This window comes from Larus michahellis, chromosome 29 (genome assembly GCF_964199755.1).
Source record: "Larus michahellis chromosome 29, bLarMic1.1, whole genome shotgun sequence".
Taxonomy (NCBI): Eukaryota; Metazoa; Chordata; class Aves; order Charadriiformes; family Laridae; genus Larus; species Larus michahellis.
This window is the reverse complement of record NC_133924.1, coordinates 481158-501763: the sequence shown is the minus strand read 5'-3', so window position 1 is coordinate 501763 and position 20606 is coordinate 481158. Positions and strand designations below refer to the sequence as shown.

At 59.7% G+C, this 20606-nt stretch overlaps 4 protein-coding genes across 8 annotated transcripts; all 4 read left to right on the top strand.

The window, feature by feature from the left end:
* Positions 1 to 151: 151 nt before the first annotated feature.
* LOC141735125 (butyrophilin subfamily 3 member A2-like) lies at positions 152 to 5827 on the top strand. Of its 3 annotated transcripts, XM_074567621.1 has the most exons (7): positions 1204 to 1276; positions 1584 to 1668; positions 2148 to 2495; positions 3220 to 3501; positions 4137 to 4241; positions 4540 to 5425; positions 5786 to 5806. In XM_074567621.1, the coding sequence occupies exons 2-6, from the start codon at positions 1596 to 1598 to the stop codon at positions 4782 to 4784; spliced, it is 1053 nt and encodes a 350-aa protein (XP_074423722.1). In that variant the 5' UTR covers positions 1204 to 1276; positions 1584 to 1595; the 3' UTR covers positions 4785 to 5425; positions 5786 to 5806. The 3 variants fall into 3 exon arrangements, with proteins under 3 accessions (XP_074423720.1, XP_074423721.1, XP_074423722.1); XM_074567619.1 differs by lacking the exon at positions 1584 to 1668 and having other exon boundaries at positions 152 to 1276; positions 4540 to 5030; positions 5405 to 5827; XM_074567620.1 differs by lacking the exons at positions 3220 to 3501; positions 4137 to 4241; positions 4540 to 5425; positions 5786 to 5806 and having other exon boundaries at positions 152 to 1276; positions 2148 to 2286.
* Positions 5828 to 6961: 1134 nt separating this feature from the next.
* Positions 6962 to 9478, top strand: LOC141735099 (butyrophilin subfamily 1 member A1-like). The gene is made up of 3 exons (XM_074567544.1): positions 6962 to 6965; positions 7600 to 7632; positions 8130 to 9478. Exons 1-3 carry the CDS (start codon positions 6962 to 6964, stop codon positions 8810 to 8812), a joined length of 720 nt encoding a protein of 239 aa, XP_074423645.1. The 3' UTR covers positions 8813 to 9478.
* Positions 9479 to 10483: 1005 nt separating this feature from the next.
* LOC141735111 (butyrophilin subfamily 3 member A2-like) lies at positions 10484 to 15910 on the top strand. Of its 3 annotated transcripts, none has more exons than XM_074567559.1 (5): positions 10484 to 12365; positions 13237 to 13584; positions 14309 to 14590; positions 15226 to 15330; positions 15629 to 15910. In XM_074567559.1, exons 1-5 carry the CDS (start codon positions 10529 to 10531, stop codon positions 15871 to 15873), a joined length of 2817 nt encoding a protein of 938 aa, XP_074423660.1. In that variant the 5' UTR covers positions 10484 to 10528; the 3' UTR covers positions 15874 to 15910. The 3 variants fall into 3 exon arrangements, with proteins under 3 accessions (XP_074423660.1, XP_074423661.1, XP_074423662.1); XM_074567561.1 differs by lacking the exon at positions 10484 to 12365 and adding an exon at positions 12376 to 12757; XM_074567560.1 differs by lacking the exons at positions 14309 to 14590; positions 15226 to 15330; positions 15629 to 15910 and adding an exon at positions 12673 to 12757 and having other exon boundaries at positions 13237 to 13375.
* Positions 15911 to 17659: 1749 nt separating this feature from the next.
* On the top strand, positions 17660 to 20572 carry LOC141735200 (butyrophilin subfamily 2 member A2-like). Its single transcript, XM_074567814.1, has 5 exons — positions 17660 to 17671; positions 18034 to 18054; positions 18428 to 18448; positions 18689 to 18721; positions 19219 to 20572. Exons 2-5 carry the CDS (start codon positions 18051 to 18053, stop codon positions 19899 to 19901), a joined length of 741 nt encoding a protein of 246 aa, XP_074423915.1. The 5' UTR covers positions 17660 to 17671; positions 18034 to 18050; the 3' UTR covers positions 19902 to 20572.
* Positions 20573 to 20606: the final 34 nt, after the last annotated feature.

The window sequence follows — 20606 nt, the reverse complement described above, 5'->3', positions numbered from 1 at the left end:
AGGGATCCGGTTGGATGGATGGGCCCAAGCCATTGGTGGGAGTGCTGACGTGCCGGAGGGTGGGATGGATGGATCTACAGAGGGATCCGGTTGGATGGATGGGCCCAAGGCGTTGGTGGGAGCGTTGACGTGCCGGAGGGTGGGATGGATGGATCTACTGAGGGATCCGGTTGGATGGATGGGCCCAAGCCATTGGTGGGAGCGTTGACATGCCGGAGGGTGGGATGGATGGATCTACGGAGGGATCCGGAGGTGTCGGATGGATGGGCCCAAGGCGTTGGTGGGAGGTCGCCCAAGGCCAAGTGCCGGGTCCTGCCCATGGGTCACACCAACCCCATGGACGCCGGGGGCTGGGGGAGGAGCGGCTGGAGCCCTCCCCAGCAGAAAAGGACCTGGGGGTGTTGGTCGAGAGATGGACGAATGCGCGCCCAGGTGGCCGAGGTGGCCACCAGCGTCCCGGCCTGTCTCAGGACCAGCGTGGCCAGCAGCACTGGGGCCGCGACCGTCCCCCCATCCTGGGCACTGGGGAGGTTCCACCACTTTTCTTCTTCTTTTCCTGCTTTTCTTCTTCTTTTTCCTATTTTTCTTCTTCTTTTTCCACTTTTCTTCTTCCTTTTCCTGCTTTTCTTCTTCTTCTTACCACTTTTCTTCTTCTTTTTCCCACTTTTCTTCTTCTTTTCTTACTTTTCTCCTTCTTTTTCCACTTTTCTTCTTCTTTTCCTACTTTTCTTCTTCTTTTTTTCCACTTTTCTTCTTCTTTTCCTACTTTTCTCCTTCTTTTTCCACTTTTCTTCGTTTTCCTACTTTTCTTCTTCTTTTTCTACTTTTCTCCTTCTTTTTCCTACTTTTCTTCTTTTTTCCTGTTTTTCTTCTTCTTTTTCCTGCTTTTCTTCTTATTTTTCCTTCTTTTCTTCTTCTTTTCGTACTTTTCTTCTTCTTTTTCCTACTTTTCTTCTTCTTTTTTCCACTTTTCTTCTTCTTTTCCTACCTTTCTCCTTCTTTTTCCACTTTTCTTCTTTTTCCTACTTTTCTTCTTCTTTTTCCTGCTTTTCTTCTTCTTTTCATACTTTTCTCCTTCTTTTTCCTACTTTTCTTCTTCTTTTCCCACTTTTCTTCTTCTTTTTCCTACTTTCATTCTTCTTCTTTTTCCCCTGGCCTCGGGGGCGGGGTGGAGCCTGGAGTCACTCCAAAGCCCATAATCCTGTTCCTGGAAAACCGCACAAAGCTTGGAGGTGTTGGGAGTTACCAGGTGCCTCCTGCAGATGGTACCCGTCCGGTGAGTGAATTTCCTTTCCGCAGGGCATTAAGAATCTCTAATTAATTTAAAGTCTCGTATGAGGGGTTCAGAAGAAACCCAGGGGGGAGGGGGGCAGTGGGGCAGAGCAGGGGCTGCAGCGGGAGCCGCGGCGTGGGCCCGTCCTGCCCTCGACCGACGGTTCCTCCCGACGGCAGGGTGCGGGGGGTTTGGTGGGATTTCTGGAGCCTCCCTGGGGGCGGGTGCAGCCCTTCTTCCCCATCCCCTCCCCGGCGGCTGTAACGCCCCCTTGCCCTCCCTCTGCCTCCCTTCCCACCCTCTTCTCCAGCTGCGCCCGCAGATGGGGTTCCCCGCCAGCCCCAGGGGCCTCCTGAGTTATTTCCTGACTCTCCACGTGCTCCGCCTGGGATCAGGTAGGGATCCTGCAGGGCTGGGGGCGCTGAGCCCGCTGCGGGGGGCAGCTGTGGGGCAGGGGAGGTGCCGTGGGGCAGGAGGAGCTGAGCCCAGAGCTCGGCCGCGGATGGGTTTCACTTTCACTTTGGCTCTTGATGCCACCCCCACGTCCCTTGCCCTGGGACACCTTCAGTCCCGTCCCGCAGTGCTCCCCTAAAGCGTTTGTCCCTTCTCCCAGGGCTGGCCGGGCTGGGGGCTATTTTCGGGGTTGGGGGTGACTTTCTGGAGCAGTTCCCACTCCCAGGGAACCTCCTTCTCCTTGGAGTCCTCCCACTCCCTCTCCAGTGTCTCCAGGCTCTTTGGAGCACGGGGTGGGGGCAAAGAGACACCCGCGGGATGGAGCGGGCACCGCTCACGCCACGCTCGCCCCTTGCCATGCAACGCCCCGAATTAACGTGGGCGCAATCTCCGTCTCTCTGTGTCCTTCTCCGTCCCCAAGCTGAGTTCAGAGTGGTGGGACCAGACCGACCTCTCCTTGCCACCGTGGGGCAGGACGTCGTGCTGCCGTGTCACTTGTCCCCACGCGCGGACGCTCGGAGCTTGGAGATCAGGTGGATCCGGCACCAGTTCTCTGAAATCGTGCATCTCTACCGAAATGGAGAGGACCTGTATGGGGCAAAGATGAAGGAATACACTGGAAGGACAGAGTTGGTCAGAGATGGTCTCTCCGGTGGGACCCTGGACTTGCGACTCGCTGGGGTGAGACCCTCTGATGATGGCCAGTATGTCTGCACCGTGCAGGATGCTACCACTTATGAAGAAGCCATGGTGGAGCTGGAGGTGGCAGGTTTGTGGGTGGTGCGGTGTTTCCTGGGGGTGGTTCAGGTGTCCCTGGGTTGGTGTGTCCCTCCCAGACCTCTGTCCCACCCTCACGTCCATCCATCCAATGCCAAAGGCCAATAGACCTTGACAGAGGGCGGGTTGAAGGGGACCCTTCCCATCCGTGCCTGCCCAGGAAGGAGCACAGACATGGTGCTGGAGGTGTTTTTGGGGGCAGAGTGGCACAAACGAGGTGGCTTTGTGTCTCTGTGGTGTCCTCGAGGTGTTGTGAGGGCAGAGGGGAGAAGCTGCTGAGCAGCTGCTTGGGCTCAGGGCCTGGGCTGCCAAGCGAGCCCAGGATGGGAGCTACCGCTGTGCCTGGCGTTGGGAAGAGCCCTCTTCCCAGGTGCCACCAGCTGGATCCTTGCTTTGCCTTTGCCGTTTGTGCCGGAGGAGACCTGGCGCCTCGTCTGGAAGCCTCAGGGCTTCTTGGACAAGGCCGGGAGAGGGCAGAGACCTTGCTCGGCCTCTGGGTCCTCCTCTGCCGGGCTGTTTTATGGGCGATGTGGGGTCATTGGGCATCAATGCTCTCCGGTTCCTGCACACGTTGGGGTGGTTTGGGTGGTGTGAGGAGCACGTGCGTGGTCCCACAGCCCCCTCGGGACAATGGGATGTGTCTGGTACGGGGTTGGGTCTTTGCCTTTGAGCCGAGTCCATCCCTAACTCAGCCCAACGGCGGGCTCTTCCCCCAGCCATGGGCTCCGTCCCTCTCATCTCTCTGGAGGCTCACCAGGACGGAGGCATCCGGGTGGTGTGTGGATCGGCCGGCTGGTACCCACAACCGGAGGTGCTGTGGAAGGCTGCCAACGGGCAGCGTCTGCCCTCGGTCTCCCAGAGACGTTCCTCTGACGAGAGGGGCCTGTTTGAGATCCAAGATGTCGTCGTGGTGAGCGGGAAGGGCGATGGGAACTTGTCGTGCGTGGTGAGGAACAGCCGCCTGGAGCAGGAGCAGGCGTCGTCCCTGCACATCTCAGGTGCAGGATGGCAGCGGGGCTGGGGTTGGCTGCGCTTGAGGGGGGAGCGGTTTGATCTAGGGGGGCTGGAGAAACGTGCGGGGGGTGGGGGAATGGGAGGGGGTGCACCCGCAGGTGAGCTTTAGCACAGGAGATAACCTGAGCCTGGCGGGCTTCAGGGGAGCATTGGGATGTCTGTGCGCTGGAGAGGACGATGTCCCCTTGAGCCCGGGGCTCCCAGCACAAGGCTTTAGGAGTGGGGTGGTGTAATCCCAGCCCAGAGCCGGCACCGCGCAGCCCCTCGCTCATTCCCCACCATTGGGATGGGATAGAGAATGGGAAGAGTAACGGGTTTTGTCCCAGCTGTTTGCGTCCCCCAAGCCCACTCGCTGGTGGGGTGGTGTGAGGAGCAGACCATTCCTCGACTGCCCAGCGACACCCAAAACCATCAGTGCGCTCCCATCGCTGCTTCTCATCCCAAATCCAAAACATCCCATCCCTCAATAGCTGCAAGCGATGACGTCCACTTGTTCATTCCGTCCCAGCCAAAACCCTGACGATGAGTTAGAACTTGGAGTTTTTCTTTCTCCCTTTCGTTTTCCTCCTACACAGGAGTGCAAAGTGAGCCCTTTTCCTGCTGTGTTTTTGTTTCTCAGCTCCCTTTTTCCACAACGCCCGTCCTTGGATGGCAGCTCTGGGTGTCTTCCTCGTGCTTTCAGTGGCATCATTTAGTCTCAATGTTTATCTCTGGCGAAGGAAAGGTGAGTTTGTCACGGGGGGGATGGAATGGAGGGGATCGGGGTGGAGCAAGGCTGAGCCCTGGCCCATGGACGTACGTAGAAGGGGATGACAGTCGTGTCAAAAGGTGTTTTGCCTTCATTAAAGAAGCTCTTTGGGCACAGGAAGGATGGGGACAAGGACCCGGGGTGTGGGTGGGAGGCCAGGGAGCGTGGCCAGAGCACCTGGCTGGTGGGACGGTGCAAGAGTCCCTGGTGAGATGTTAGCGCCGATGAAGCAGCTGCTCTCCTGACCTCCTCTTCCTCTGCCTTTGCTTTGCAGTGGGGCTGTCCAGAACGCTGGGTGAGTCCTTCTGGCCCCTGCCACCAGCGAAGCCTCCTGAGAAAGGAGCCCCCTGGGAGGGACGTGGCTCTGGGTGTCTCGTGATCGCCCTGTGGTCGTTGGTCTGGGTTGATGGAGCCCAGAAGGGGAGTGGAGAGCACTGGGGCTGGGAACGGGGCCCAGGAGGTGACCTAAGTCATGGGGAGAAGTGGGGACCCGTCATCAGTCAGCTTAAATCAGGCTGAGCCTTAAATCTCTGCTCAAGTCAGGCTTCAATGCAGGGTGCCCGGGAGGGGTGGCTGGGGGAGAAGGGAGGCAGGGAACCTGCTCTGGGACCCACACGGTCTTTTCCCACTCCCCAAACACAAGGAGTTTGGGGTCTCGCCAGCTCTGCCTGCTCCTGCAGGAACAGCCATGGGATGAGAAGCCGTCCCCTCTCATCACTCATTAATTTGATTTTTGCTTTCCAGGGAATCGAGATGCAGAACTAGGTGAGTCTCCAGGAGCTCTGTCATGGCTCGGTGTCCTCTCCCGGGTGCTCTGTGCTCAGCCCTTTCCCCCTTTGCCCGTCCCCTCCATCCCTCCATCCCCTGGGGGTGGGGAAACTCCAACGGGATGTGCCTGGGAGGGTGGGCAGCTGGGGGACACCAGCCCAGGGATGGACCCTCTCCCTTGGCCAGACTCCCTGGGGACCGGCCGTGGGACATGACCTGGCTGGAGGGGGCCATTCACAGGGTTTTGTGGTCTTTTCCCACTCCCCAAACTCTCTGAGCTCTCCTCGAGCTCTGTGTGCTCCTGTAGGAGCAGCCATGGGATGAGAAGCCGTCCCCTCTCATCACTCATCGCTTCTTTTTTTCCATTCCAGAGGAACAAGCTGCACTGTTGGGTGAGTCTCCGTGATCTCCTCTTGCCTTGGTGTCCTCTCCCGGGTGCTCTGTGCTCGGCCCTTTCCCCCTTTGCCCGTCCCCTCCATCCCTCCATCCCCTGGGTGTGGGGAAACCCCAAGGGGATGTGCCTGGGAGGGTGGGCAGCTGGGGGACACCAGCCCAGGGTTGGACCCTCTCCCCTGTCCAGACCCACTGGCCACCATCCATGGGACATAACCAGGCTGAAGGGAGCCCCCCGGGAGCCAAGGGCTCTTTTCCCCCTCCCCAAACAGAAGGGCTCTGCCTTCTCCTGTAGGAGCAGCCATGGGATGAGAAGCTGTCCCCTCTCATCACTGATTGACTTTCTTTATCCTTTCCAGGGGAACGAGACACAGCACTGAGTGAGTCTCCATGATCTCCTCTTGGCTCGGTGTCCTCTCCCGGGTGCTCTGTGCTCGGCCCTGTCCCCCCGTGCCCGTCCCCTCCATCCCTCCATCCCCTGGGGGCAGGGAAACCCCAAGGGGATGTGCCTGGGAGGGTGGGCAGCTGGGGGACACCAGCCCAGGGATGGACCCTCTCCCCTGCCCAGACCCACTGGCCACCATCCATGGGACAGAACCAGGCTGGAGGGAGCCCCCCTGGGAGCCAAGGGCTCTTTTCCCCCTCCCCAAACAGAAGGGCTCTGCCAAGTCCTGCGGGTGCAGTTGTGGGATGAGAAGCTGTCCCCTCTCATCACTGATTGACTTTCTTTATCCTTTCCAGGGGAACGAGACACAGCACTGAGTGAGTCTCCATGATCTCCTCTTGGCTCGGTGTCCTCTCCCGGGTGCTCTGTGCTCGGCCCTATCCCCCTTTGCCCGTCCCCTCCATCCCTCCATCCCCTGGCTCCACAGAAACCCCAAGGGGATGTGCCTGGGAGGGTGGGCAGCTGGGGGACACCAGCCCAGGGATGGACCCTCTCCCTTGGCCAGACTCCCTGGGGACCGGCCGTGGGGCATGACCTGGCTGGAGATGGACATTCACAGGGTGTGGGAGTCTTTTCCCACTCCCCAAACTCTCTGAGCTCTCCTCGAGCTCTGTGCGCTCCTGTAGGAGCAGCCATGGGATGAGAAGCCGTCCCCTCTCATCACTCATCGCTTCTTTTTTTCCTTTCCAGGTGAAAAAGCTGCAGCACTGGGTGAGTCTCCGTGATCTCCTCGTGGCTCGGTGTCCTCTCCCGGGTGCTCTGTGCTCGGCCCTTTCCCCCCTTTGCCCGTCCGTTCCATCCCTCCATCCCTTGGATCCGCAGAAACCCCAAGGGGATGTGCCTGGGAGGGTGGGCAGCTGGGGGACACCAGCCCAGGGATGGACCCTCTCCCCTGCCCAGACCCACTGGCCACCATCCATGGGACATAACCAGGCTGGAGGGAGCCCCCCCGGGAGCCAAGGGCTCTTTTCCCCCTCCCCAAACAGAAGGGCTCTGCCAACTCCTGCGGGTGCAGTTGTGGGATGAGAAGCTGTCCCCTCTCATCACTGATTGACTTTCTTTATCCTTTCCAGAGGAACGAGACGCGGCAATGCGTGAGTCTCTGTGATCTCCTCTTGGCTCCGTGTCCTCTCCCGGGTGCTCTGTGCTAGGCCCTATCCCCCTTTGCCTGGCCCCTCCATCCCTCCATCCCCTGGGGGTGGGGAAACTCCAACGGGATGTGCCTGGGAGGGTGGGCAGCTGGGGGACACCAGCCCAGGGATGGACCCTCTCCCTTGGCCAGACTCCCTGGGGACCGGCCGTGGGACATGACCTGGCTGGAGGGGGCCATTCACAGGGTTTTGTGGTCTTTTCCCACCCCCCAAACTCTCTGAGCTCTCCTCGAGCTCTGTGCGCTCCTGTAGGAGCAGCCATGGGATGAGAAGCCGTCCCCTCTCATCACTCATCGCTTCTTTTTTTCCATTCCAGAGGAACAAGCTGCACGGTTGGGTGAGTCTCCGTGATCTCCTCTTGGCTCGGTGTCCTCTCCCGGGTGATCTCTGCTCGGCCCTTTCCCGCTGTGTCCGTCCCCTCCATCCCTCCATCCCTTGGATCCCAACAAACCCCCAGGGGACGTGCCCGGGAGGGTGGGCGGCCGGGGGCACCGGCCCAGGGATGGACCCTCTCCCTTGCCCCAACTCCCTGGGGACCGGCCGTGGGACGTGACCTTGCTCTTGTCCCTCCTTGTAGCGTGGAGAAAGTTCCTGCTTCCTGAAAATCCAGGTAATTGCGTATTTTACTGTATTTTTATGGGTGGTTCTCCTCCCTTTCCCTCTGCGGGAGGTGTAACTGGGTGGCCAGTGAAGGCACTGGGTGGCCACTGAAGGGGGACTGGCCATCCCGGGTCGTGTTGGTGTCTCAGACCCCCCCAGACCATGGCACTGGGCTGTATCTCGCCCCGTTTTCTTGCAATTTCGTCCCATTCTGAGTCACCCCCTTGGGCCCCAGAGGAGCCACCGCCCCCTGAGACCCCGTGCGCTGCCCAGCCCAGCCCCTGCCTCCCCGTCCTGCTCCTCCCTGCGCGGGCTGCAGCCCCACCGGTGCCTCTTCCCACGGGACCGAGCTCGGCCGTGGCCGTGCTGGGGCCGGCCCCGTGGTGGGGATGGAGAGGAGGAAGGAGATGCCCAGTCTCCTGCCCTGGGGGCCAGGTCCTGTCCCTGAGGGGGTGAAACCTGCCCGGGACTGAGCTCTGATGCTGCGGCTCCTCCTGTCCCCTGCAGATGTGGTGACCCTGGATCCGAACACGGCTCATTCCCAACTCGTCCTGTCGGCCGATCAGAGGCGCGTGAGGTGGCAAAGAGAAGAGCGGGACCTGCCCGACATCCCGGAGAGATTTACCTATTATTTCTGCGTTTTTGGCCAGGAGAGGTTCCGGGAGGGGAGACACTGCTGGGAGGTGGAGGTGGAGGTGGAGGTGGAGGTGGGAGGTGACTCGTGGTGGGCTGTTGGGGTGGCCAAGGAGTCTGTGGAGAGGAAGAGGTTCTCGGACTGGAGCCCTGAAGGAGGGGTCTGGGCAGTGCAGCACTGCTATGGGCAGTTCATGTCTCTCACCTCTCCTCCCACCTTCCTTCCCCAGTCCCCGCTCCCCAGCAGGATCTGGGTCTGTCTGGACTGCGCCCGGGGGCTGGTGACTTTCCTCGATGCCGACACCGGGGTCGAGATCTTCACGTTCCCACCAGCCTCGTTCAAAGGGGAGACCCTGCGCCCCTGGTTTTGGGTAGAAACAGAGAAAACCCAGCTGTGCCTGAGGGGCAGCGTCCCCCAGACCCTCATCCCCCCTTCCCTCCCGTCCCCAGCCGCCGGCAGCCCCTGCCCTTCTCCGGAGACTCCCCGCGCTCCTCTCCTGGATCCCGCGGGAGACGTCCATCCCTGTGCCCCAGCCCAGGGAGCAGAGGGGGAGTGAGGGGCAGGGGACGGAGGGGGGTCGCTGCGGGGTGTCGTGTCCCCTCCGGGAGGCTGTGAGCGGCTGGGGGGGGGTGTCATCCTTTTGGCTTTGATGGAGGGAATTTTCCTTCGGCTCTGGGTTGCCTTTTTGGATTTAGCGGGCGAGAACACGACGTCGGGACGCGGCCGAGAGACGTTTCCGTCCGTCAGTCGAGGGCTTTTTTCTTTTTTTTCGCCTTCCCCGTCGCAGCCCAGCGGGAGCGCGGCCGGGAGAAGGCGCCCAAAAGGGATATTCCGCCCCACGGGCGTCCCGTTGGGGATAGAAACGGGGGGTCGCTGCCGGGGGTGGGGTGGGGGGGCCGGGACCCGCCGTCGCCGCTGGGGACGGGCCGGGCAACCAGCGCTCGGGTGGGGAGGGCAACTCAGCGTCGGGTCGCTTTATCCCGTACATTATTTTACAATAAATATCGGTCTTTTCCTCGCCCATTGCTCCTCTATTCGATTGCCTGCCCCCCAACCCGCGAGGGTCTTTTTCCCGCCCCTTTTCTCCCTCTTCTCCCCTCCCCCCCCCCACCCCACAACGCGGGGGGATGGGCAACGGCGTGGGAGCCGCTGCCTGGTCCTACATTACTGACGTAAGGTTAAAACCACCCCACCACCCCCCCGGGGGGAGTCCAAGGGGGCCAGGATCCCCTGGGAACCACTTGGAAACCCTTGGGGACCCCCGTTGGAACACCATGGGACCCTTTGGAAACCCCTGGACCCCTTGGGAACCCTGGAGACCCCTTGGAACCCCTTGCAACCCCTTGGAGACCCCTTGGAAACCCTTGGGGACCCCCTTGTGACGCCTTGGAACCCCTTGGGACCCCTTGGAAACCCTTGGGACCCACCTGGAGACCCTCTTGGAAACCCTTGGGGACCCTCTTGGGAACCCTGGAGACCCCTTGGAACCCCTTGGGACCCCTTGGGACCCCCTTGGAACCCCTTGGGACCCCTTGGAAACCCTGGAGACCCTCTTGGAAACCCTTGGGGACCCCCTTGTGACCCCTTGGAACCGCTTGGGACCCCTTGGAAACCCTTGGGGACCCCCTTGGAACCCTGGAGACCCCTTGGAACCCCTTGGGACCCCTTGGAAACCCTTGGGGACCCCTCGGAACCCCTTGGGCGTTGGTGGGAGCGTTGATGTGCCGGAGGGTGGGATGGATGGATCTACGGAGGGATCCGGAGGTGTCGGATGGATGGGTCCAAGGCGTTGGTGGGAGCGTTGACGTGCCGGAGGGTGGGATGGATCTAGGGAGGGATCCGGAGGTGTCGGATGGATGGGCCCAAGGCGTTGGTGGGAGCGTTGATGTGCCGGAGGGTGGGATGGATGGATCTACAGAGGGATCTGGAGCTGTCGGATGGATGAGTCCAAGGCGTTGGTGGGAGCGTTGATGTGCCGGAGGGTGGGATGGATGGATCTACGGAGGGATCCGGAGCTATCGGATGGATGGGCCCAAGGCGTTGGTGGGAGCATTGATGTGCCGGAGGGTGGGATGGATGGATCTATGGAGGGATCCAGAGCTGTTGGATGGATGGGACCAAGGCGTTGGTGGGAGCGTTGATGTGCCGGAGGGTGGGATGGATGGATCTATGGAGGGATCCAGAGCTGTTGGAGGGATGGGACCAAGGCGTTGGTGGGAGCGTTGACGTGCCGGAGGGTGGGATGGATGGATCTACGGAGGGATCCGGTTAGATGGATGGGCCCAAGGCGTTGGTGGGAGCGTTGATGTGCCGGAGGGTGGGATGGATGGATCTACGGAGGGATCCAGAGCTGTCGGATGGATGGGCCCAAGGCGTTGGTGGGAGGTTGCCCAAGGCCAAGTGCCGGGTCCTGCCCATGGGTCACACCAACCCCATGGACGCTGGGGGCTGGGGGAGGAGCGGCTGGAGCCCTCCCCGGCAGAAAAGGACCTGGGGGTGTTGGTCGAGAGATGGACGAATGCGCGCCCAGGTGGCCGAGGTGGCCACCAGCGTCCCGGCCTGTCTCAAGACCGGCGTGGCCAGCAGCACCGGGGCCGCGACCGTCCCCCCGTCCTGGGCACTGGGGAGGTTCCACCACTTTTCTTCTTCTTTTCCTGCTTTTTTTCTTCTTTTTCCCACTTTTCTTCTTCTTTTCCTGCTTTTCTTCTTCTTTTTCCCACTATCCTTCTTCTTCTTTTCCTGCTTTTCTTCTTCTTTTTCCCACTTTTCTTCTTCTTTTCCTACTTTTCATCTACTTTTTCCCACTTTTCCTCTTGTTTTCCTACTTTTCTTCTTCTTTTTTCCACTTTTCTTCTTCTTTTCCTACTTTTCTTCTTCTTTTCCTGCTTTTCTTCCTCTTTTTTCCACTTTTCTTCTTCTTTTTCCTACTTTTTTCTTCTTTTCCTGCGTTTCTTCTTCTTTTCCCCACTTTTCTCCTTCTTTTCCTACTTTCCTTCTTCTTTTTTCCACTTTTCTTCTTCGTTTCCACTATTCTTCTTCTCGTTCCTACTTTTCTTCTTCTCTTTCCACTTTTCTTCTTCTTTTTCCCACTTTTCTTCTTTTTTTTTCCACTGTTGTTCTTCTTTTCCTACTTTTCTCCTTCTTTTTCCACTTTTCTTCTTTTTCCAATTTTCTTCTTCTTTTTCCCACTTTTCTTCTTCTTTTCCTACTTTTCTCTTTCTTTTTCCCACTTTTCTTCTTCTTTTCCTGCTTTTCTTCTTCTTTTCCCACTTTTCTTCTTCTTTTTCCCACTTTTCTTCTTCTTTTCCTACTTTTCTTCTTCTTTTTCCCACTTTTCTTCTTCTTTTCCTGCTTTTCTTCTTCTTTTCCTGCTTTTCTTCTTCTTTTTCCCACTTTTCTTCTTCTTTTTCCCACTTTTCTTCTTCTTTTTTCCACTTTTCTTCTTCTTTTCCTACTTTTCTTCTTCTTTTCCTGCTTTTCTTCCTCTTTTTTCCACTTTTCTTCTTCTTTTTCCTACTTTTTTCTTCTTTTCCTGCGTTTCTTCTTCTTTTCCCCACTTTTCTCCTTCTTTTCCTACTTTTCTTCTTCTTTTTTCCACTTTTCTTCTTCTTTTTTCCACTTTTCTTCTTCTCGTTCCTACTTTTCTTCTTCTCTTTCCACTTTTCTTCTTCTTTTTCCCACTTTTCTTCTTTTTTTTCCACTGTTGTTCTTCTTTTCCTACTTTTCTCCTTCTTTTTCCACTTTTCTTCTTTTTCCACTTTTCTTCTTCTCTTTCCTACTCTTCTTCTTCTTTTCCTACTTTTCTCCTTCTTTTTCCCACTTTTCTTCTTTTTCCCACTTTTCTTGTTCTTTTTCCTACTTTTCTTCTTCTTTTTTCCACTTTTCTCTTTCTTTTCCTACTTTTCTTCTTCTTTTTCCCACTTTTCTTCTTCTTTTCCCACTTTTCTTCTTCTTTTTCCTACTTTCATTCTTCTTCTTTTTCCCCTGGCCTCGGGGGCGGGGTGGAGCCTGGAGTCACTCCAAAGCCCATAATCCTGCGCCTGGAAAACCGCACAAAGCTTGGAGGTGTTGGGAGTTACCAGGTGCCTCCTGCAGATGGTACCCGTCCGGTGAGTGAATTTCCTTTCCGCAGGGCATTAAGAATCTCTAATTAATTTAAAGTCTCGTATGAGGGGTTCAGAAGAAACCCAGGGGGGAGGGGGGCAGTGGGGCAGAGCAGGGGCTGCAGCGGGAGCCGCGGCGTGGGCCCGTCCTGCCCTCGACCGACGGTTCCTCCCGACGGCAGGGTGCGGGGGGTTTGGTGGGATTTCTGGAGCCTCCCTGGGGGCGGGTGCAGCCCTTCTTCCCCATCCCCTCCCCGGCGGCTGTAACGCCCCCTTGCCCTCCCTCTGCCTCCCTTCCCACCCTCTTCTCCAGCTGCGCCCGCAGATGGGGTTCCCCGCCAGCCCCAGGGGCCTCCTGAGTTATTTCCTGACTCTCCACGTGCTCCGCCTGGGATCAGGTAGGGATCCTGCAGGGCTGGGGGCGCTGAGCCCGCTGCGGGGGGCAGATGTGGGGCAGGGGAGGTGCCGTGGGGCAGGAGGAGCTGAGCCCAGAGCTCGGCCGCGGATGGGTTTCACTTTCACTTTGGCTCTTGATGCCACCCCCACGTCCCTTGCCCTGGGACACCTTCAGTCCCGTCCCGCAGTGCTCCCCTAAAGCGTTTGTCCCTTCTCCCAGGGCTGGCCGGGCTGGGGGCTATTTTCGGGGTTGGGGGTGACTTTCTGGAGCAGTTCCCACTCCCAGGGAACCTCCTTCTCCTTGGAGTCCTCCCACTCCCTCTCCAGTGTCTCCAGGCTCTTTGGAGCACGGGGTGGGGGCAAAGAGACACCCGCGGGATGGAGCGGGCACCGCTCACGCCACGCTCGCCCCTTGCCATGCAACGCCCCGAATTAACGTGGGCGCAATCTCCGTCTCTCTGTGTCCTTCTCCGTCCCCAAGCTGAGTTCAGAGTGGTGGGACCAGACCGACCTCTCCTTGCCACCGTGGGGCAGGACGTCGTGCTGCCGTGTCACTTGTCCCCACGCGCGGACGCTCGGAGCTTGGAGATCAGGTGGATCCGGCACCAGTTCTCTGAAATCGTGCATCTCTACCGAAATGGAGAGGACCTGTATGGGGCAAAGATGAAGGAATACACTGGAAGGACAGAGTTGGTCAGAGATGGTCTCTCCGGTGGGACCCTGGACTTGCGACTCGCTGGGGTGAGACCCTCTGATGATGGCCAGTATGTCTGCACCGTGCAGGATGCTACCACTTATGAAGAAGCCATGGTGGAGCTGGAGGTGGCAGGTTTGTGGGTGGTGCGGTGTTTCCTGGGGGTGGTTCAGGTGTCCCTGGGTTGGTGTGTCCCTCCCAGACCTCTGTCCCATCCTCACATCCATCCATCCAATGCCAAAGGCCAATAGACCTTGACAGAGGGCGGGTTGAAGGGGACCCTTCCCATCCGTGCCTGCCCAGGAAGGAGCACAGACATGGTGCTGGAGGTGTTTTTGGGGGCAGAGTGGCACAAACGAGGTGGCTTTGTGTCTCTGTGGTGTCCTCGAGGTGTTGTGAGGGCAGAGGGGAGAAGCTGCTGAGCAGCTGCTTGGGCTCAGGGCCTGGGCTGCCAAGCGAGCCCAGGATGGGAGCTACCGCTGTGCCTGGCGTTGGGAAGAGCCCTCTTCCCAGGTGCCACCAGCTGGATCCTTGCTTTGCCTTTGCCGTTTGTGCCGGAGGAGACCTGGCGCCTCGTCTGGAAGCCTCAGGGCTTCTTGGACAAGGCCGGGAGAGGGCAGAGACCTTGCTCGGCCTCTGGGTCCTCCTCTGCCGGGCTGTTTTATGGGCGATGTGGGGTCATTGGGCATCAATGCTCTCCGGTTCCTGCACACGTTGGGGTGGTTTGGGTGGTGTGAGGAGCACGTGCGTGGTCCCACAGCCCCCTCGGGACAATGGGATGTGTCTGGTACGGGGTTGGGTCTTTGCCTTTGAGCCGAGTCCATCCCTAACTCAGCCCAACGGCGGGCTCTTCCCCCAGCCATGGGCTCCGTCCCTCTCATCTCTCTGGAGGCTCACCAGGACGGAGGCATCCGGGTGGTGTGTGGATCGGCCGGCTGGTACCCACAACCGGAGGTGCTGTGGAAGGCTGCCAACGGGCAGCGTCTGCCCTCGGTCTCCCAGAGACGTTCCTCTGACGAGAGGGGCCTGTTTGAGATCCAAGATGTCGTCGTGGTGAGCGGGAAGGGCGATGGGAACTTGTCGTGCGTGGTGAGGAACAGCCGCCTGGAGCAGGAGCAGGCGTCGTCCCTGCACATCTCAGGTGCAGGATGGCAGCGGGGCTGGGGTTGGCTGCGCTTGAGGGGGGAGCGGTTTGATCTAGGGGGGCTGGAGAAACGTGCGGGGGGTGGGGGAATGGGAGGGGGTGCACCCGCAGGTGAGCTTTAGCACAGGAGATAACCTGAGCCTGGCGGGCTTCAGGGGAGCATTGGGATGTCTGTGCGCTGGAGAGGACGATGTCCCCTTGAGCCCGGGGCTCCCAGCACAAGGCTTTAGGAGTGGGGTGGTGTAATCCCAGCCCAGAGCCGGCACCGCGCAGCCCCTCGCTCATTCCCCACCATTGGGATGGGATAGAGAATGGGAAGAGTAACGGGTTTTGTCCCAGCTGTTTGCGTCCCCCAAGCCCACTCGCTGGTGGGGTGGTGTGAGGAGCAGACCATTCCTCGACTGCCCAGCGACACCCAAAACCATCAGTGCGCTCCCATCGCTGCTTCTCATCCCAAATCCAAAACATCCCATCCCTCAATAGCTGCAAGCGATGACGTCCACTTGTTCATTCCGTCCCAGGCAAAACCCTGACGATGAGTTAGAACTTGGAGTTTTTCTTTCTCCCTTTCGTTTTCCTCCTACACAGGAGTGCAAAGTGAGCCCTTTTCCTGCTGTGTTTTTGTTTCTCAGCTCCCTTTTTCCACAACGCCCGTCCTTGGATGGCAGCTCTGGGTGTCTTCCTCGTGCTTTCAGTGGCATCATTTAGTCTCAATGTTTATCTCTGGCGAAGGAAAGGTGAGTTTGTCACGGGGGGGATGGAATGGAGGGGATCGGGGTGGAGCAAGGCTGAGCCCTGGCCCATGGACGTACGTAGAAGGGGATGACAGTCGTGTCAAAAGGTGTTTTGCCTTCATTAAAGAAGCTCTTTGGGCACAGGAAGGATGGGGACAAGGACCCGGGGTGTGGGTGGGAGGCCAGGGAGCGTGGCCAGAGCACCTGGCTGGTGGGACGGTGCAAGAGTCCCTGGTGAGATGTTAGCGCCGATGAAGCAGCTGCTCTCCTGACCTCCTCTTCCTCTGCCTTTGCTTTGCAGTGGGGCTGTCCAGAACGCTGGGTGAGTCCTTCTGGCCCCTGCCACCAGCGAAGCCTCCTGAGAAAGGAGCCCCCTGGGAGGGACGTGGCTCTGGGTGTCTCGTGATCGCCCTGTGGTCGTTGGTCTGGGTTGATGGAGCCCAGAAGGGGAGTGGAGAGCACTGGGGCTGGGAACGGGGCCCAGGAGGTGACCTAAGTCATGGGGAGAAGTGGGGACCCGTCATCAGTCAGCTTAAATCAGGCTGAGCCTTAAATCTCTGCTCAAGTCAGGCTTCAATGCAGGGTGCCCGGGAGGGGTGGCTGGGGGAGAAGGGAGGCAGGGAACCTGCTCTGGGACCCACACAGTCTTTTCCCACTCCCCAAACACAAGGAGTTTGGGGTCTCGCCAGCTCTGCCTGCTCCTGCAGGAACAGCCATGGGATGAGAAGCCGTCCCCTCTCATCACTCATTAATTTGATTTTTGCTTTCCAGGGAATCGAGATGCAGAACTAGGTGAGTCTCCAGGAGCTCTGTCATGGCTCGGTGTCCTCTCCCGGGTGCTCTGTGCTCAGCCCTTTCCCCCTTTGCCCGTCCCCTCCATCCCTCCATCCCCTGGGGGTGGGGAAACTCCAACGGGATGTGCCTGGGAGGGTGGGCAGCTGGGGGACACCAGCCCAGGGATGGACTCTCTCCCTTGGCCAGACTCCCTGGGGACCGGCCGTGGGACATGACCTGGCTGGAGGGGGCCATTCACAGGGTTTTGTGGTCTTTTCCCACTCCCCAAACTCTCTGAGCTCTCCTCGAGCTCTGTGTGCTCCTGTAGGAGCAGCCATGGGATGAGAAGCCGTCCCCTCTCATCACTCATCGCTTCTTTTTTTCCATTCCAGAGGAACAAGCTGCACTGTTGGGTGAGTCTCCGTGATCTCCTCTTGCCTTGGTGTCCTCTCCCGGGTGCTCTGTGCTCGGCCCTTTCCCCCTTTGCCCGTCCCCTCCATCCCTCCATCCCCTGGGTGTGGGGAAACCCCAAGGGGATGTGCCTGGGAGGGTGGGCAGCTGGGGGACACCAGCCCAGGGTTGGACCCTCTCCCCTGTCCAGACCCACTGGCCACCATCCATGGGACATAACCAGGCTGAAGGGAGCCCCCCGGGAGCCAAGGGCTCTTTTCCCCCTCCCCAAACAGAAGGGCTCTGCCTTCTCCTGTAGGAGCAGCCATGGGATGAGAAGCTGTCCCCTCTCATCACTGATTGACTTTCTTTATCCTTTCCAGGGGAACGAGACACAGCACTGAGTGAGTCTCCATGATCTCCTCTTGGCTCGGTGTCCTTTCCCGGGTGCTCTGTGCTCGGCCCTGTCCCCCCGTGCCCGTCCCCTCCATCCCTCCATCCCCTGGGGGCAGGGAAACCCCAAGGGGATGTGCCTGGGAGGGTGGGCAGCTGGGGGACACCAGCCCAGGGATGGACCCTCTCCCCTGCCCAGACCCACTGGCCACCATCCATGGGACAGAACCAGGCTGGAGGGAGCCCCCCTGGGAGCCAAGGGCTCTTTTCCCCCTCCCCAAACAGAAGGGCTCTGCCAAGTCCTGCGGGTGCAGTTGTGGGATGAGAAGCTGTCCCCTCTCATCACTGATTGACTTTCTTTATCCTTTCCAGGGGAACGAGACACAGCACTGAGTGAGTCTCCATGATCTCCTCTTGGCTCGGTGTCCTCTCCCGGGTGCTCTGTGCTCGGCCCTATCCCCCTTTGCCCGTCCCCTCCATCCCTCCATCCCCTGGCTCCACAGAAACCCCAAGGGGATGTGCCTGGGAGGGTGGGCAGCTGGGGGACACCAGCCCAGGGATGGACCCTCTCCCTTGGCCAGACTCCCTGGGGACCGGCCGTGGGGCATGACCTGGCTGGAGATGGACATTCACAGGGTGTGGGAGTCTTTTCCCACTCCCCAAACTCTCTGAGCTCTCCTCGAGCTCTGTGCGCTCCTGTAGGAGCAGCCATGGGATGAGAAGCCGTCCCCTCTCATCACTCATCGCTTCTTTTTTTCCTTTCCAGGTGAAAAAGCTGCAGCACTGGGTGAGTCTCCGTGATCTCCTCTTGGCTCGGTGTCCTCTCCCGGGTGCTCTGTGCTCGGCCCTTTCCCCCCTTTGCCCGTCCGTTCCATCCCTCCATCCCTTGGATCCGCAGAAACCCCAAGGGGATGTGCCTGGGAGGGTGGGCAGCTGGGGGACACCAGCCCAGGGATGGACCCTCTCCCCTGCCCAGACCCACTGGCCACCATCCATGGGACATAACCAGGCTGGAGGGAGCCCCCCCGGGAGCCAAGGGCTCTTTTCCCCCTCCCCAAACAGAAGGGCTCTGCCAACTCCTGCGGGTGCAGTTGTGGGATGAGAAGCTGTCCCCTCTCATCACTGATTGACTTTCTTTATCCTTTCCAGAGGAACGAGACGCGGCAATGCGTGAGTCTCCGTGATCTCCTCTTGGCTCCGTGTCCTCTCCCGGGTGCTCTGTGCTAGGCCCTATCCCCCTTTGCCTGGCCCCTCCATCCCTCCATCCCCTGGGGGTGGGGAAACTCCAACGGGATGTGCCTGGGAGGGTGGGCAGCTGGGGGACACCAGCCCAGGGATGGACCCTCTCCCTTGGCCAGACTCCCTGGGGACCGGCCGTGGGACATGACCTGGCTGGAGGGGGCCATTCACAGGGTTTTGTGGTCTTTTCCCACCCCCCAAACTCTCTGAGCTCTCCTCGAGCTCTGTGCGCTCCTAAAGGAGCAGCCATGGGATGAGAAGCCGTCCCCTCTCATCACTCATCGCTTCTTTTTTTCCATTCCAGAGGAACAAGCTGCACGGTTGGGTGAGTCTCCGTGATCTCCTTGTGGCTCGGTGTCCTCTCCCGGGTGATCTCTGCTCGGCCCTTTCCCGCTGTGTCCGTCCCCTCCATCCCTCCATCCCTTGGATCCCAACAAACCCCCAGGGGACGTGCCCGGGAGGGTGGGCGGCCGGGGGCACCGGCCCAGGGATGGACCCTCTCCCTTGCCCCAACTCCCTGGGGACCGGCCGTGGGACGTGACCTTGCTCTTGTCCCTCCTTGTAGCGTGGAGAAAGTTCCTGCTTCCTGAAAATCCAGGTAATTGCGTATTTTACTGTATTTTTATGGGTGGTTCTCCTCCCTTTCCCTCTGCGGGAGGTGTAACTGGGTGGCCAGTGAAGGCACTGGGTGGCCACTGAAGGGGGACTGGCCATCCCGGGTCGTGTTGGTGTCTCAGACCCCCCCAGACCATGGCACTGGGCTGTATCTCGCCCCGTTTTCTTGCAATTTCGTCCCATTCTGAGTCACCCCCTTGGGCCCCAGAGGAGCCACCGCCCCCTGAGACCCCGTGCGCTGCCCAGCCCAGCCCCTGCCTCCCCGTCCTGCTCCTCCCTGCGCGGGCTGCAGCCCCACCGGTGCCTCTTCCCACGGGACCGAGCTCGGCCGTGGCCGTGCTGGGGCCGGCCCCGCGGTGGGGATGGAGAGGAGGAAGGAGATGCCCAGTCTCCTGCCCTGGGGGCCAGGTCCTGTCCCCGAGGGGGTGAAACCTGCCCGGGACTGAGCTCTGATGCTGCGGCTCCTCCTGTCCCCTGCAGATGTGGTGACCCTGGATCCAAACACGGCTCATTCCCAACTCGTCCTGTCGGACGATCAGAGGCGCGTGAGGTGGCAAAGAGAAGAGCGGGACCTGCCCGACATCCCGGAGAGATTTACCTATTATTTCTGCGTTTTTGGCCAGGAGGGGTTCCGGGAGGGGAGACACTGCTGGGAGGTGGAGGTGGAGGTGGAGGTGGAGGTGGGAGGTGACTCGTGGTGGGCTGTTGGGGTGGCCAAGGAGTCTGTGGAGAGGAAGAGGTTCTCGGACTGGAGCCCTGAAGGAGGGATCTGGGCAGTGCAGCACTGCTATGGGCAGTTCATGTCTCTCACCTCTCCTCCCACCTTCCTTCCCCAGTCCCCGCTCCCCAGCAGGATCTGGGTCTGTCTGGACTGCGCCCGGGGGCTGGTGACTTTCCTCGATGCCGACACCGGGGTCGAGATCTTCACGTTCCCACCAGCCTCGTTCAAAGGGGAGACCCTGCGCCCCTGGTTTTGGGTAGAAACAGAGAAAACCCAGCTGTGCCTGAGGGGCAGCGTCCCCCAGACCCTCATCCCCCCTTCCCTCCCGTCCCCAGCCGCCGGCAGCCCCTGCCCTTCTCCGGAGACTCCCCACGCTCCTCTCCTGGATCCCGCGGGAGACGTCCATCCCTGTGCCCCAGCCCAGGGAGCAGAGGGGGAGTGAGGGGCAGGGGACGGAGGGGGGTCGCTGCGGGGTGTCGTGTCCCCTCCGGGAGGCTGTGAGCGGCTGGGGGGGGGTGTCATCCTTTTGGCTTTGATGGAGGGAATTTTCCTTCGGCTCTGGGTTGCCTTTTTGGATTTAGCGGGCGAGAACACGACGTCGGGACGCGGCCGAGAGACGTTTCCGTCCGTCAGTCGAGGGCTTTTTTCTTTTTTTTCGCCTTCCCCGTCGCAGCCCAGCGGGAGCGCGGCCGGGAGAAGGCGCCCAAAAGGGATATTCCGCCCCACGGGCGTCCCGTTGGGGATAGAAACGGGGGGTCGCTGCCGGGGGTGGGGTGGGGGGGCCGGGACCCGCCGTCGCCGCTGGGGACGGGCCGGGCAACCAGCGCTCGGGTGGGGAGGGCAACTCAGCGTCGGGTCGCTTTATCCCGTACATTATTTTACAATAAATATCGGTCTTTTCCTCGCCCATTGCTCCTCTATTCGATTGCCTGCCCCCCAACCCGCGAGGGTCTTTTTCCCGCCCCTTTTCTCCCTCTTCTCCCCTCCCCCCCCCCACCCCACAACGCGGGGGGATGGGCAACGGCGTGGGAGCCGCTGCCTGGTCCTACATTACTGACGTAAGGTTAAAACCACCCCACCACCCCCCCGGGGGGAGTCCAAGGGGGCCAGGATCCCCTGGGAACCACTTGGAAACCCTTGGGGACCC

Excerpts from the sequence above, each read along its gene's own strand:
- LOC141735125 (XM_074567619.1), top strand. The coding sequence starts at position 175 with ATGGATGGGCCCAAGCCATTGGTGGGAGCGTTGACATGCCGGAGGGTG. Across the intron at positions 1,277-2,147 it reads CTGCAGATGGTACCCGTCCG|CTGAGTTCAGAGTGGTGGGA; the intron begins GTGAGTGAATTT and ends TCCGTCCCCAAG. Across the intron at positions 3,502-4,136 it reads GTCGTCCCTGCACATCTCAG|CTCCCTTTTTCCACAACGCC; the intron begins GTGCAGGATGGC and ends TTTGTTTCTCAG.
- LOC141735099 (XM_074567544.1), top strand. Across the intron at positions 7,633-8,129 it reads CCTGCTTCCTGAAAATCCAG|ATGTGGTGACCCTGGATCCG; the intron begins GTAATTGCGTAT and ends TGTCCCCTGCAG.
- LOC141735111 (XM_074567559.1), top strand. The coding sequence starts at position 10,529 with ATGGATGGGCCCAAGGCGTTGGTGGGAGCGTTGATGTGCCGGAGGGTG. Across the intron at positions 13,585-14,308 it reads GGTGGAGCTGGAGGTGGCAG|CCATGGGCTCCGTCCCTCTC; the intron begins GTTTGTGGGTGG and ends CTCTTCCCCCAG. Across the intron at positions 14,591-15,225 it reads GTCGTCCCTGCACATCTCAG|CTCCCTTTTTCCACAACGCC; the intron begins GTGCAGGATGGC and ends TTTGTTTCTCAG.
- LOC141735200 (XM_074567814.1), top strand. Across the intron at positions 18,449-18,688 it reads GGAACAAGCTGCACGGTTGG|CGTGGAGAAAGTTCCTGCTT; the intron begins GTGAGTCTCCGT and ends CCCTCCTTGTAG. Across the intron at positions 18,722-19,218 it reads CCTGCTTCCTGAAAATCCAG|ATGTGGTGACCCTGGATCCA; the intron begins GTAATTGCGTAT and ends TGTCCCCTGCAG.